General features: G+C 40.6%; 1 protein-coding gene across 5 annotated transcripts in view; it reads right to left on the bottom strand.

The window, feature by feature from the left end:
- The window catches only part of TIAM1 (TIAM Rac1 associated GEF 1), a gene marked incomplete at both ends in the record, with an annotated part of 133,378 nt that overhangs the window by 19,229 nt on the left and 98,278 nt on the right, over positions 1–15,871 (bottom strand). For 3 of the 5 annotated variants that reach the window (XM_082839544.1, XM_082839546.1, XM_082839547.1), the window contains 6 exons: positions 1,650–1,768; positions 1,865–2,044; positions 5,513–5,621; positions 11,032–11,157; positions 11,470–11,538; positions 12,847–13,026. In XM_082839544.1, the coding sequence (XP_082695670.1) occupies positions 1,650–1,768; positions 1,865–2,044; positions 5,513–5,621; positions 11,032–11,157; positions 11,470–11,538; positions 12,847–13,026 (783 nt within the window). The remainder of the gene's footprint in view (positions 1–1,649; positions 1,769–1,864; positions 2,045–5,512; positions 5,622–11,031; positions 11,158–11,469; positions 11,539–12,846; positions 13,027–15,871) is intronic. The other 2 variants (XM_082839545.1, XM_082839548.1) reach the window with 1 other exon arrangement.

The following is a 15,871-nucleotide window of genomic DNA, read 5'->3' as shown; positions in this document are numbered from 1 at the left end:
TTCATATGTGTTCACTTGTACATCTCTATGAGATATCATGAATTTACCTTTTTCTAAAAAATCTTTTAATAGTCCGAAACCTTGTTTTGTTTCACTGAGGACGTAAACGTGAACCTAGATAATAACCCTTTATCCCTCTGAAGATAAGGCTGTTTTCACGTCTAGACTAAACAACCAAGCCTTACACCCATTCTCTCCCCCACCGCCCCACTGCCTTTCCCCCTCTTTCCAATCACAGCAAGAGAGTTTTTCTTCATAGTTCCCTCCCAGCCTGTCTCCTTTTTTGAGGCAGAAAGCAAAACGAGGACAATATTCCAATCAAATCATGAGGTACAGAGGCACGGATGAATATCATTACATATCATATCTGTAATTATATACTGATTCATTTAAATATTATCAGCATTTTTATTCACATAAGCTCTTCTCAATAACTCAGGCACAACTTAGAGTTCATGCTACGTTTTTCTCAAGTATATCTGTTCCTGTGACTATTTCTTCTAAGTAGATTTTCAGGCAGACTTAAAAAAAAAAGATTCATAGTCATTTGAAACTTTCATTCACTCAACAAGTATTTATTGAGTACATACTACATGCCGGTTGTTATTCTAATCTCTGGGGATATAGCCTCCGCCTTCATTGGTGTTTAGAGAAACAGCCCAAGTTACGGTCATGGAAATTCACTCTCACATTTAACACAAAAGAAAACCAGAGGTCCCGAGGGTGAAGGGGTGGAATCAGGACATGATTCCTATATTAAGAAATAATTCAGCTGAGAAAGAAAATTCACAATGTAGCCTTGCGTAAAGGATAAAAGTTCCACCAACATGGGAATGTAAACTGGTGCAGCCACTATGGAAAACAGTATGGAGGTTTCTTAAAAAACTAAAAATAGAACTACCATATGATCCAGCAGTCCCACTCCTGGGCATATGTCTGGAGAAAATTCTAAGTCGAAAAGATACATGCACCCCAATGTTCACTGCAGCACTATTTACAATAGCCAAGACATGGAAGTAACCTAAATATCCATTGACAGATGAATGGATAAAGAAGATGTGGTACATGTATACAATGGAACATTACTCAGCCATAAAAAAAGAATGAAATAATGCTATTTGCAGCAACATGGATGGACCTAGAGGTTATCACACTAAGTGAAGTAAGTCTGACAGAGAAAGACAAATATCGTATGGCATCACTTATATATGGAATCTAAAAAATGATGCAAATGAACTGATTTACAGAACAGAAACAGACTCAGAGACATAGAAAACAAACTTATGGTTACCAGAGGGAAAGTAGGGGGGAGAGAGATGGGAAAATTAGGAGTTTGGGATTAGCAGATACAAACTACTAATATTTAAAATAGATAAATGACAAGGTCTTACTGTATAGCACAGGGAACTATATTCAATGTCCTGTAATTAACTACAATGGAAAAGAATCTCAAAAAGAAGCTGAATTACTTTGTTGTACACCAGAAACTAACACAACACTGTAAATTAATTATACTTTAACTTAAAAAAAGGTTTCACCCACAAAAACACTATCCTTGTAACTCTTCTACTTACAAATAGCACCTTAAAAAGAAACAAACCAGCCCAGCTCTATGGATAGGTGTGCTGGGAAGAAGTGGGGGTCCTTACCTCTTTTTTCTCACCAGTCTGTTCAGCAATCAGCTGGTCAAACACAGCCCCAAATTCTTCATGGATTTTCTGCATTTCATTGATATGACTTGCAACCTTATTCATAGTCTTGATGGCCACTAGAAGAAAACAGGTCATGAAATAAATGAAAAGGCTGTTTAAAGGCTCTCGTGGAGACACGAGCAAGGAGCAGATCTCAGGGGCCCAGGACTCACAATCCAAGTGGTAGTGTTCCTCACTCTCCGCGTCCGTCAGAGCAAAAAGCTCCTTCAGCAGAAGCGGGTACTTGAGGATCCTCTGGATGGGCTTGATGAGGTAAGACTCCAGAGTGGACGAGTGTTGCTGCTTCGGGTTCTGGGCATCCAGGAACGCCTTGAACGCCGCGTCCATCTTGGCTGGAAGAGTTTAAATACAGGTTGTCTGGGCAGGATGTCGAAATGACTCCCTTTCTCACAATTTCACTAATTCCAAGGTGCCTTTTTACAGGACTGAGAGTCCAGTGAGTTGTCAGAGGGGGGAAAGAGGGCTCAGAGGCACAACTGGAAGGGCCTGTCCATCAGATTTATTTGTTTATTTGAGGGGCGGCCCAGTGAGTTAAGGGATAGCAGAGTTGGTCAATCTCATACACATGGACTTTCAGGGGCTGCTGTTCATCGTCCTTGCATTAAGAATGTCTTCTTATTCTGATACTTTGACATCTGAGGCCTTACAGCCCCTGGGGAAACTGCCCATCTCAGAGCTAGCCACTTCCTAGCTGGTAAAGGACTCACCTGGAAGCATGCCTTTCACATGCAAGCCAACCAGTGCAGAGCCACCCGCCTCCTTCCCTCTTCTGTTAGCCTTTCACACTCTAGGCCACTATCTCCCCTGCCCCTCCACCCCAGAGCCTGCTGAGATTATTCAAATTACCCAATCCTAAACCTGTTTACCCTGCCTCACCCACTCCTTCCTGCAGAAACCACAATAAAGGGTCTTGCCCATGTCTTCCCCCTCACTCATCCTGTCTCCTGGTGGGCTGTGGTGCTTCCCCCCATGGCCCTGCACGGCGTAGCGCTCCCCCTTCTCTTGGGAGCCGTGAGTAACAAACTATCTTTCTGATGGCAACTGTCTCCTGATCTGTTGGCCTCACCATATCTGAATAATATGAAAGCCTACGTTTGAAAACACTCCTTTCGCCAGTTCTTCTAATCCTTCAAGCATTTCCTTGCTGGTAGAACCTCTTTTGCGAAAAGGCAGGAAAATAAAAAGCAGCAGCGGCACCTTGCAGCTGTGGTAAGTGGAGCAAGGCTGATCCCCTGCAGTGAACGCCTTTTAAGATCTGTTCTATGTTAATTCGGTGCTACCAGCTATTAGGATTTATTTCAGAGGGAAACATACATCTGACCTAAGGTAACTCGGGCAGCACTTTCCTCACCAGCTGAGCTTTTATCTGTGTCCCAGCGGGGCTGAAAAGCAGCCCTGGGGAGTTGTGGGTCCCCAGACAATTACAAAGGTACCTGCCAGTGGATAATTAGGAAGACACGACTTATGCCTTCCAGGTGCAACGAAATGGCAGAGAGAGAGGCTGAAGTGAGGGCAAAGAATGGTTAGAAGAAAGGACAATATATCAAAGTGACTAACTGTAGGCATATATTTTTTAAGCTTCTGATAAAAATATATTTCCGTCTCCAGTAATTAGGAATGTGAGCTAAGAACAGAAGATGTTATAAAAGGACACCATGAAACTGTAACATGATTCTTCTCAGTATCTTTATTCAATTAAGAAAAACAGCAATCATGTGGGGAAGGCCTTGGAAAGACTACAATCTTTTCATTTGTTTAAGCCCCATTAAGAGCAATCAGACTCCACGGGTCCAGCCACCAAATCCTTGAAGGGAAAGAAGACTGGGAATGAGGTGACTGAGAAGAAGCCCATGGCCTCGGAAGCGAGCCCAGGCCCAGAGCTGATGCATGCGGAGGCTGCAGCTTCCGTGGACATCCCAAGTCTTGGTCCATGCCCATAAGGGGCCTAGGAATTCCCCCTGAAGTCCTCATGCCCAAAAACACGTCCATGTGCGTTTAACCCATCAAGCGTATTTCACACATCAGGGCAAAAGAGGGCATGGTTCTCAGCTCTTTGAGCGGTAAAGGGCATCACTCCCGTGCAACCTAGATGGGAGTCTGTTAAGAATCATAGGCTATTTGTCCTCAAAGAGTTCTCTTCATCTTCTTGGCACATCTGGCCATTAGAAAATTGTGGGTCACACCTAATGTCTTAAGGGATGGTTTTGAAGGATTTTCTAATATTTTTCAGGTGCAACAAATAATGGTTTTGAATTTTAAAAATCTATAGGGGCAGAATTTAATCTAATCAAATGATTAAAAATAACACAATTGCTTTAAGAACTCTCATGAGTATATAATTTTACCATAGAGCAAAGTGCTCTAAAACTGTTATGTTAAAAACTCTCATAACATAGCATTCAATTAAAGTTTAAAAAGATGCACACACACAGAACTATATGACCAATTCAGCATGTGCAAAACCACAGACTAGGCCATACAGCGGGACAATCTCCTTGTCCTACAGCAGGACAAGGAAATTCCCAGGTTCCCTTTAAATTTTTGTGCTGAAGTAGAACTCTTTTGCCTAGACTACGACTATCATTAAGTATGGCATTATCTGGGGCAGGATCTTTTGTTGTCCAGAGACCTGTGTTGTATTAATGTTTATTATAATACGTTTTGGATTAAATCCAGCTAGCTCTCTTTGGCAACAAACATAAATATAAGTAAATTACTTACAAATTCAGCAGCTGTTTACATGGTAGCCACAGTAAAGTGTTAAAGAAGAGCAGGCTGATTTCCAGAGATTCTTTGAAATCGAACTTTCTACTGGTTCTACTGTTTACCAAGGACATGTTTCTCTAATCCTTGAACCTATCAACAGTCACATGCAGAACTATGGAAGCGAAACAACTCTCTGGAGACTCTCAGAACACCCCATCATCTTCCTAGAACACTTAGGAACAGCAGCTTGCTAATCTAAAAATTCTGTTCTTTTCCATGCAAAATATAATTACAGCTGGAATGATTTTTGTAAATAATTGAAACAATTTTAGTAGTGATGGTGGTGACTATTAGCACACAACTGAGAACAAAAATAGGTGAGGGAAAAATGAAATGCCAGAAAAAGGTGTATGAAGTGTGGTAGGTTATAACAAAATTAATGAAAAATAGAAATAAAGCAGGGGAATTCTAAACTCCCTACGTTTCTGCATAATTGCAAAATGACTCATCAATTCTGGCCCCAAATAACTGAGTCAAAACGTTGATGGTAAGAAAATTGACAAAACTGTTAATTCAAGATATAATGCATTTCATTTCTCAGTACAGTCGGGCCCCCGTATCTACAGGTTCTATCCACAGGTTCTGCCTTGTGAATTCAACTCACCATGGATAGGATATATCTGGAAAAAAAAAATTCCAGAAAGTTCCAAAAAGCAAAACTTGAATACACTGCACACGGACAGCTATTTACATGGCACTTATATTTTATTAGGTATTATAAATAATCTGGAGATGATTTAAAGTATACGGGAGGATGTGCATAGGTTATATGCACACACTACGCATTTTATATAACAGACTTGAGCATCCTCGAATTTTGGTATCCATGCGGGGGGGCAGGGGGCAGGTCCTGGAACCAATCCCCCACAGATACCGAGGAACAACCACACCCTTAATTTGTGGCCTGTTGGAACATCCATCTGGCACAACAATGACTCCGATTTCTGTCCAAAAGCCCCCAACCACAGTTGGCCACACAGATGTGAACTGACAATGAACAGGCCCACCTGCTACCCAGTCCTCCCAGGCCTTACCTTTCACCAGAACCTTGGGGACCTTCGTGTGGCTAGCACAGAAGGCACTGTAGAGCTTGAAGCGGTCGGCATAATACAGAAAGGATCCCCCCAGAGAGAAGAGCACCTTCTGGATTTAACAAGAAACAATGCAGTTAGGTTAGGGTCCTCCTCATGTGGAAATATCAGCAGGATATAGCAGGGAGCTCGCAGCTGCCTGACTCTCCCCACAAATCAGCACCACTCACACCTGTCACAGCCTGTCTCAGCTCACTGATGGCCTATGGGAAAGTGTGTGGGTTTACATGTTTGTGTAATAGATGCTGGATTTGGCTTTCTCGGTAATTACAGTCAAGATGTCACTGGTTTTCCAGGCTTGTGTCTTTCAGTGACCTATCTGGGATGCTTGAATGTTACCGAGAACGTAGATACGGCATTTTGGAAAAGACAGAAATCTGAATTCTCTCATTAGTTCCTGTTGGGAGGTAGAAGTGACAAACCAAATAAAGGCAGGAAACGCATAAACCTCCCGAAATAGAAAACACATTTCTCTAATCACTAACTCCACCCTCTCCAATGCCATGCTCTCTTCTAGCAGGAATAGATAAGAACATAAGAAATAGACTCAACTAAGGAATTAGTACTGTCTCCCAGGCCATACCCTCTGCCCCAACAGGATCAAAGCTAGGTGGAGGCTTTCCCTATCAGGAATTTAATATGCCTGAGGTGGGATACTTTTTATCCTACACATTTTATAGAAACATACGTAACAGGCCTCAGAAAAGTATCTATGAGGTTTCACAATGATCTATTCTAGTTCAGAAAGAGCTATTACTTATTTAAATTTAAAATTTAAAACATGTGTTCAAAGCAAAAAAATAAGCTATACATATAAACATATCCCCATATCTCCTCCCTCTTACGTCTCCCTCCCACCCTCCCTATCCCACCCCTCTAGGTGGACACAAAGTACCGAGCTGATCTCCCTGTGCTATGTGGCTGCTTCCCACTAGCTATCTGTTTTACATTTGGTAGTGTATATATGTCCTTGCCACTCTCTCACTTCGTCCCGGCTTACCCTTCCCCCGCCCCGTGTCCTCAAGTCCATTCTCTACATCTGCCTCTTTCTGCCTGTCCTGCCCCTAGGTTCTTCAGAACCACTTTTTTTTTTTAGACTCCATGTATGTGTGTTTTGGATTTGAGTGATAAATTGGGTTCCACAAAGTGCACTTTATTGAATGAACAATGTAGAGAAATCTGATAGAATATTAAAAACAAAAAAGGTTTATTATGAACCACACATAACTGGTAATTAGAGGCCTAAATTATTTTCCTACATGTTGTACTTTTCCTCCTTTACTTCTCAAGCCCCATCCCTCCCCAAACCTCACCCCCTTGGCCGAGAGGGTTTTGGGAGGGGCAGTCTGACTCTGTAGGTATAGTCATCCTTTGCGCTATATTCAACAATCAAATGAGAAAAACTATAGAAGAAAAAGCTCGAATTGTAACGTCTTACTTTAGCCATATCAAGCCATTCATTTGTTTAACTTTATATTTACTAGGCACATACCACAGCAAATACAGACAGAACATTAAGGTATTCATTTGTCCTTCCAGCCTTAAAACATGATCTCAGAGCACAAAGTGTGCACAAACATGAGGGGTTTCTACACAAAGGCTGCACTTCCCCTGTGTTTCTCTTCTGCAGGACTTCCCAGAGCCTCTCACTGGCTGACTGACACTGCAAACTTCCAAGGGGAAATTTTATCAAAACTTATTTGACCTCAGGACCAATTTTTTTTCTAATACTGTCTTAGGCAACACGATTTGAATATTTTAACAAGTGTTTATATTTTTTGACAAATATATAATCAGGATTTAAATGAAGCAGCAATGGCGGAAACCAACAGCAACAGGTTTAAGAGTGAACGCTGACTGTCCAGAAGCCAACTCAGAAGTGCCAGAGAGCAGCCCCGGGGCCAAGACTATTGAACGTGCACCAGTTGTCATGTCTGACAGATGGAATGGAGAGGGTCAGATTAGGCACTAAATTAGTGAAATGAAGGGCGGGGAAGAAAGTTCCACTTAAATGGAATTTACAGCACTGACTGCTTAGAGTAAACTTGCTAAAAGGATCACGCACCAACCCCTCCCCAGAAGAACTCTGCTCATAACACCATTATGTTCATATCACCGTTCTGATAACTAAACTCTCCTGAAGTGATCAACTGACTCTAAACGCAAAGAACTGGACTCACAGCAAAAGCCTGCTACATGAATATAATGAATGTTAGATATTTTAGATTAAAACCAAATGTTTTCCGGTCTGTCCTCATTTTTATTATGTTCCACATTAAGTAACTTTTTGATTAACTGACAAACTACTGGCCCTTATCATGGTGTTCTAATATCCTATTAATTAATTTATCAATGAACCACACTGTACTTCAAATGGACAGTATGACCAACTACCCTGAAGAGAAGAAAAACGAACTAACACAATCAATTTCTGAACACACAAAAAATGAACTATATGCAGTAGTTAGGGTTAAAGGGATATTATGCCTGCAACTTACACTTAAATCGTTCAGAGAAAACAATTATATTCTATATACAGAGAAATACACACACACACACACACACACACACACACACACACACACACATAAAGGAAATAGGTAGGGAGAGAAAGGATAAAGCAAATGTGTTAACATTTGGAAGAAGGCTGGGAGAAGGCTATCTGGGAATTCTTTATACTATCCTTGCAACCTTTCTGTAAGTCTAAAATTACATCCAAATAAAAATAGAGAACTATACATGAATATATGTCCATATGCTTATGTGTATGAATATGTGTGTGCATTCTAAATGACTCCTGTTGCAGAGAGGGACTGTAAAGAGATGACACACAAAAATATATCGAAGGGGGAGTCTTCATCTCATCCTACAAACCTGTATACATACTAACATTACACAGCCAGGTTTCTGCAAGTGTTAGAAGAGAGTCAAAGTATATGAGGGTCCCCACCTACATGGACAACTGAACCCAAGTTCAACACAAGCGCAAAAGCAATTCAGTGGAAAAGGATTGAAGGATAGTCATTGCAAAAAATAGTGCTAGAAACATTAAATATTCATATGCAAAAAAATTGACTTTGATTCACACCAGATCAGAGACCTAAATATAAATCCCCAAATTATGAAACTTTTAGGAGAAAATCTTTATGACCCTGGTTTAGGCAAAGAGTTCATAGATAAGACAGCAGAAGTATGACCCAAAAGAGAAAAAATTTGAAAACTTGGATTTCATTAAAAAATAAAAACTTCTCAGGGGAGGGATAAATTAGGAGGTTGGGATTAACATATGCATACTACCATATATAAAATATATAACCAACAAGGACCTACTGTACAGCACAGGGAACTATACTCAATATTTTGTAATAACCCTATAAGGGAAAAGACTCTGAAAAAGAGCAGACGTATACGTATGTATGTGTGTAACTGAATCACTCTGCTATACACCTGAAACTAACATAACATTGTAAATCAACTCTACTCAATTAAAAAAAAAGAAATTAACTTAAAAAAAAAACTTCTCTTTGGGAGATACTGTATGACAAGGAGAAAATATTTACAAATCATATATCGGTAAAAGGCTCATACACAAAATTTCCAAAGAACTCTCAAACTCAACGATAAGAAAACAATCCAATATAATAAATGGGCAAATGATTTGAAAAGACACTTCACCAAAGAGGATATATTGAAAGCAAATTAGCACATAGAAAGATACTCATAGTCATGTCATTAGAGAAACTAAAATTAAAGCCACAATGAAGTGCCACCACCTACCTGCTAAAATGGCTAAAATTCAAGAGTGACCCAACCTTGTTGTAAGAATGAGGATGAACAGCTGGTGGGACTGTACACTGGAACCGGTTTGGAAAATAGTTCTTAAAACGTTAAACATACACTTACCATATGACCTAACCATTCCATTCCTAGGTATTTACCCAAGAGAAATGGAAGCATATATTCATACTAAAACTTGTACATAAATGTTCACAGCAGCTTTACGTGTAATCACCAAAAACTGGAAAAAACCCAAATGCCCAAGAAAGGGGAAAGGATCACAAAGTGCAGTGCATCCACACAATGGAATACTACTCAGCAATAAAAGAGTAATAATCATGGGTATATGTAACAACAGGGATGGAACTCAATATAATTACACAGTAAACGATAACACATAAAAAAGTGTACATGCTATATGTTTCCATTTATATAAAATTCCAGAATGCTAACTAATCTGTAGTCACAGAAAGCAGACGTAGTTGCCCGTGGCTAAGAGGCGGCCGTAAAGAGGAAGGAGAGAGGAATCACGAAAGAGCAGGAAAAACAATTAGGGGTGATATTACGTTCATTATCCTGATTGAAGTGATGGTTTCACAGGTGTACATGTATGTCAAAATTCATCAAACTGTACACTTTAAATATATGTAGTGTATTGTCTATCAATTGTACCTCAATTAATCTGTTTTTTAAAAGTACATGAGGGTGACATGTAAGCCAACACCATTGTGCAAAAATCAGTGAACCTTTGTCAATCAGAAACACAGCACAGGAAATTTCTGCAATAAGGGAAAGCCAACCAAGGAGAAGGAGACAAGCTGTCAGCAACCTCACTGAGGTACTAGTCATAAATCCTCACTAAGGCTACAAGGACATGGCTTCCCTGGTGGTGTAGGGGTTAAGAATCCTCCTGTCAATGCAGGGGACACGGGCTCAAGACCTGGTCTGGGAAGATCCCACATGCCATGGAGCAACTAAGCCCGTGCGCCGCAACTACTGAGCCTGCGCACTAGAGCCCGGGAGCCACTACTGAGCCAGTGCACCACAACTACTGAAGCCTGCGCGCCTAGAGCCTGTGCTCTGCAACAAGAGAAGCCACTGCAATGAGACGCCTGTGCACTGCAGTGAAGAGTAGCCCCTGCTCGCTGCAACTAGAGAAAAGCCCACGCACAGCAACAAAGACCCAACGCAGCCAAAAATAAAATAAATTAAAAAATAAATAAATTAAAAAAAAAAAAGGCTACAAGGACACTGTGTGCTGGAAGATTGTCGTCCTCCTAGATAATTGATAAGCACTTCCATTAACCAGTTTCCCAGAACAAGATAAGTTAATTTGTTTATTGGAAAACCAAGAGTGCTAGTCTAATTTGTTAATAGCAAGTATTAAAGGCCCCTACATAAACAGAACAAAAGGTAGGCACATCTTCCAAAGCAGAAGTCAGCAGATACACCAGTTTAATGCAAGTCAGTGGCACTGGTTCTACCTCAGCCAGAAAAGCAAGATGCAGTGCGTTCCCCTCTCAGACTCCCTTTAGGAAATGACTCCACTGGCAGTTCAGTGAAGACTCAAGACCACGGCAACAATGCCTCCTGCGATGTGTTATTAGGAGATTCGACTTGACCTATAGGATAGCCCACCCTTGACATTAAGAGGCAGCTTTACACTCTTTGAGGATGAGACTTACCTTAAATTGATCAACTTTCTCAAGCTTTTCCAGATCAGGTACCAATCTCACTCCATCTTCTAGAGTTTTAAGGAATTCTACTTGAAACTCTACCATTTCAGTTAAATTTCCAAAGAGCACATCAAGCTGGAAAATGCAAAAGAATTTCATCAACCCCGTATTTCATTAGTGTGCAGAACCTTTATTTGCTTCTGATTTCAAAGTTTTTCTACCCATATTTATAAATTACGGTAATGCTCCCACCACCAGAAGGTGGGGCAGCTCCCTCCTTCCTCTCCAAGTGCACACCAAGAGCTCCGCAGGCAATAATTTGATCTATTTATTACAATTAAATGAATTCAAAATGCTTTCAGTATTATGTGTACTCCCCAGTCCTTCCTCTTCACCAAGTCAAGCTATAGTGTGACCCTCACGAAGTTCAGACAATTGTCACCATACCTCATCTTGGGTGAGAAAAGTTTCTTTTTGAAGAGGTTTTAGGTATCTCTCCATGAGACAGTTTAAGTCCTAAGGGTTGAAAGAATATATGATTAGCACATCTAAAAGTCTATAAAGAATCTAAAGAAAAAAAAATTATGTCCCAAATGTTAACATTTCAGTCTTTACGTCACTGAGGTCCATTGAGGCAGAAGTGAGCCAAACTTTTCTCAAGATATTTCAGACTTTGCAGGCCATATGGTCTCTGTTGCAACTATTTAACTCTGCTGCTGTACAGGAAAGCGGCATAAATAATACATAAGTGAATGTGTGTGGCTGTGTTCCAATAAAACTTTATTTGTAAAAACAGGCAGAGAGCTGGATTTGGCCCAAGGACCATAACTTGCTGACCTCTGACTTAAAGACTAAAACAGATCATACTATTGTAACATGGAACTAAACATAACTAAATTATACAGTTAGAGGAGTATATCATTATACAATTATCATAATTAGATGAATTATATAGTTATATATTATAAATTATATAGTGTTGAAATAACTTTCCAGGCCCAAGATGGAGCCATTTCTGCCTGGGGTGTCGGGTCAGCAAACCCAAATTTAGATCATTTTTGTGTGCCTGTCAATACACCACTTGACCAGAACATAGTATATCCACTCAGCCAATTTCCAAATGCCAGGCCAACTCTGGGCCTTCTCACCCCAACCAAGGTTGACTACGTGGCCCCAGCCAATCAAGTATTATCTATTTGTCTCTTCCTTGTTCTTTATTCTTTACCCTATGAAAGCTTCTTGCCTTCTGTCCCATTTTACAGTTCTACAAAAGGAGACTGTCCACTTCATGAATAAAGTTTTAAATAAAGTTTTTATCACTTTTAAATTGTCTTCTTTAATCATTTTTAAACAATAGTTGTATGTATTATAAATTATATAGGAACAAATGATATAGTTTCAGGAATATAACTAAATGTCAGAACAAATGATAACACAAAACAGACCTGATATCTTTCTGCCTAGACTCAAAGTAGATTGTGAAGATACTACTAGTTGAATTTGTCAAAAACGAATTCAATTTTAGTATGAGCTCAACAACATATTTAGAAAGGTCAGAAGGTTCACTTAACATCCACCATCATCTCCTTTCTGAGTCAGTCAATCAGTTATTTATATCAACGAAGTGCTATAAGAATAGATATGCTTCCCTAAAACACAAAAGGAGATTGTAACATTCAGAATCAAGGCCAAATTCCATAGGAGAGACCAAGATACCCTTCAAGACCGTGATCTGGCTTTGCTGTTAGTCAACATCAGTATCAACACAGAGCCTGTATCCTTCCGAAGGACGGGAGGAAGGATGCAGGGCAGGAGAAGACATACTTTCACATAGGTGCGCTCCGTCTCCAGGAGCTCACAGATGACCTTGCGCAGCTTATCGGCGTCCGTGAGCTGTCTCATGGTGGCCAGCTGAGGCCCGGCAGAGTCCTGGGGGGATGGGCTCGGGTCAGAGGAGTTCATCTCGTGCAGACTGCGGCAAAATGCGGCCACCTGTTCCGTGCTCTTCAGAGCACAGTTGAAAAGGCAAGACAGACGAAGTTATCCCTCACTAGAGAGACTTGTCTGACATCTGTCCCTCCTAAAGCTGTTCTTCCTGGTTAGTGAACTGCCACACATGAATCACATCTCTCGTTTCCCCAAATTGCTCCACACATCTGAGAGCTCACTGAATGCTCATAACAACCATAATAAAAACTGCTGACATATACTGAATGATCACTGCATGCCAGGCACTGGTCTGATTCATTTAATCCTCCCACTTGGTAAGTGAGGGCTATCATCATTCCTATTTTACAGTTGAGACAACAGAGGCCAGGAGAGGTTAAGTAACTCATCCAAGATTGCACAGCTCGGATCTGAACCAGGCAGCATGGCTCAAAGCCTGTGTCCTTAATTACTCTGCAAGAAGCTCTCCAATGAGGAGAGGAAGATACGGACAAGTGCATTTCACCCAAAATACAAGGGTAATTCATTATCAGACCCTCAGTTCACTGCACTATACGTATTTACTTTGCAAAGCTGGAAGATGATTTTATAAGCAGAGTCTTCTGTCTCTATTAAAAGTTGACATGGAGGCAACTCTCTAGATAACAACAGATATATATATATACATATACATATATATACATATATATATATATATATATATATATATATATATATATTAAGTTTCTGTCTCTCCAACTTCTCCAAGGCAGAAAGATTCCACCACCACCAGCACCCACCACCTCCCCCCTCCTCCAACTAAAACTAAGGGGCATTGACCCCTGAAAAAGACCTCAATAGGAGAGCTCACTCCCCACCCAATCTCTGTCCAGGATGATTCAGGTGGAAGTTTGGGAATCTAGAATTCTAAAATTCCAACTTTTCAAGTTATGCAAAACAGTTCTTCAAAGCAAGGGTTGAAGATGGACCACTGAAAATCCTGTGGAATCAGTAATTCCCCACCCTGGTTGCATGTAGGAATTACCTGGGGAGTTTTTAAACCTCCCAATGCCCAGTGCGCCATCCAGATCAATTCAATCCGAATCTCTAGGACGGGATGTGCAAGTGTTAGCATTTTTTTAAAGCTCTCTATGGTATTACTCCAAAGGCTATTTTGTAGCACAACATCTAGTTTATTAGTTTATTAGTATTTGTTCGAATGTACCACTCTGCAAATGTCTCATGCATATCTCCTTGCATATCTTCTTGGACTGCTCTTCCCTGTTTCTATTGTCCAATTCACCCCTAGGCACAAAGTATTTCCAATACAGACCTGCGCAGATAAAGGATTACTTTCAGGAGTGAGTAGGTGGGTATCCCACCTGCTCACTCTTGAAACTGAACATCCCGAGAAGACCATCCTTCCAAAAACAACTGTTGGTGCAAAGAGCTGAAAGTCAAGGCTGGCATTTTGTGGTAGGCAGAGGAACCAAACCAAGTGTATCCCATGGGGGTAATTCTTAAACACAGAGGAAGGTAGCTAACATTAGCATGCCTTCTCCTCATTAGCATATTGCCTTTCCCTCATTAGCATAGCCCAAAGGGAAGGAAGCCCGGAATAAAGACAGGACAAGGACATGGGAAATCAGAACTTAACAAGGATGCATTAGCAGCAATGTCATGACAGGAAAGAGCAGAGCCAGGACCCAAATCCACGTAATTATTGATCCAATTTTCTTATGGTTACACAGCTTATTTATTGCTAGCACAGATCCTGGTCTTATATGCCGGGATGTATTAGTTACCTGTCAGTGGCACTGTTAAATGTTCCCTACGGAATCAGTGTGTCAGACACTGACTATCCCCACAAAGAATTCTCCCTTTGGTGACTGATGAAAAACTCACCCAAATGGGCTGAACTGTAAAGCATGTGACTTATAACCCAATAAGGCTGTTAAAAAAGAAAAACTACTTTTTTTAATCACAGTCTGTTTCAGTAGAAATAAACTAAACAGTCTGATTTAGTTATGTTAGGGTTTTACAAACTCACTGTCATCATTAAATATAAACAGTTAAATATGGCTTTGTCCTAATAATTAAAAAGGGACAAGTAGGTCCATTTTAACAAAAACGTCCACACGCCTTTTAGATGATCTCACGATAACTATAAAAGGCAACTGCATTATAACATAGACATCATGGAAGTGGGGTTGTGCCTCACCAAATGAAAATCCCAAGGAAAGACAGTGTGATAACAGCTGACAGCTTAAGTGCCCTGCCCTCCAGCTAATCCCAAACTCTCCTCTGTCACTTTGATTTGTCACTCATCAAAACAACAAATGTATAACTGGCACCTTCGCTTACACAATGCTTTTCTAAATGTCCCAACAATAACCACAGCTGCCTGTCATTTACATACAAATTAATAACATAGCTATTACTCATGATACCTAAATCCATTCCCATATTCCCATCAGAGACACAGGAGACCTTTCTGCAGTTTTATCATTTAGACAAGTTGCCATGAGAACTCCAATGTCCTCACAGATTACACCAAGGATGTCCCACACTTTAAGAAAAAGGCAAGTTATAACCTTGGGACTCTGACATATCAAAGGCAGGAAATTCAAAAGACATTTCCCTTTGTGCTCCCAATTTGCACCACGCTGACTTGTTGCCATTCTCAGCAATATCTGGCTTGAATAATGAAAGGCATGACATGGAGTTTCTGGGTTTTCGTTCCCTCCGTTTCACGAAAAATACTTTAAGGTTTCCATTTTTAAGAGTGTGAGTAGGGTTCCGGACTTTGCCTATGTCAAGTCCACCACCTCTAAGGTTCAGTATTCTGAGTTTTAAGCTCAGGGAAAAGCTCAGGGAAAGCTCAGGTTAGTGAGATGAGGGCCAGGGCTCTAGTGCTCTACAC

Source organism: Leucopleurus acutus (genome assembly GCF_964270905.1).
Source record: "Leucopleurus acutus genome assembly, chromosome: 5".
Taxonomy (NCBI): Eukaryota; Metazoa; Chordata; class Mammalia; order Artiodactyla; family Delphinidae; genus Leucopleurus; species Leucopleurus acutus.
This window is presented reverse-complemented; position numbering and strand designations above follow the sequence as displayed.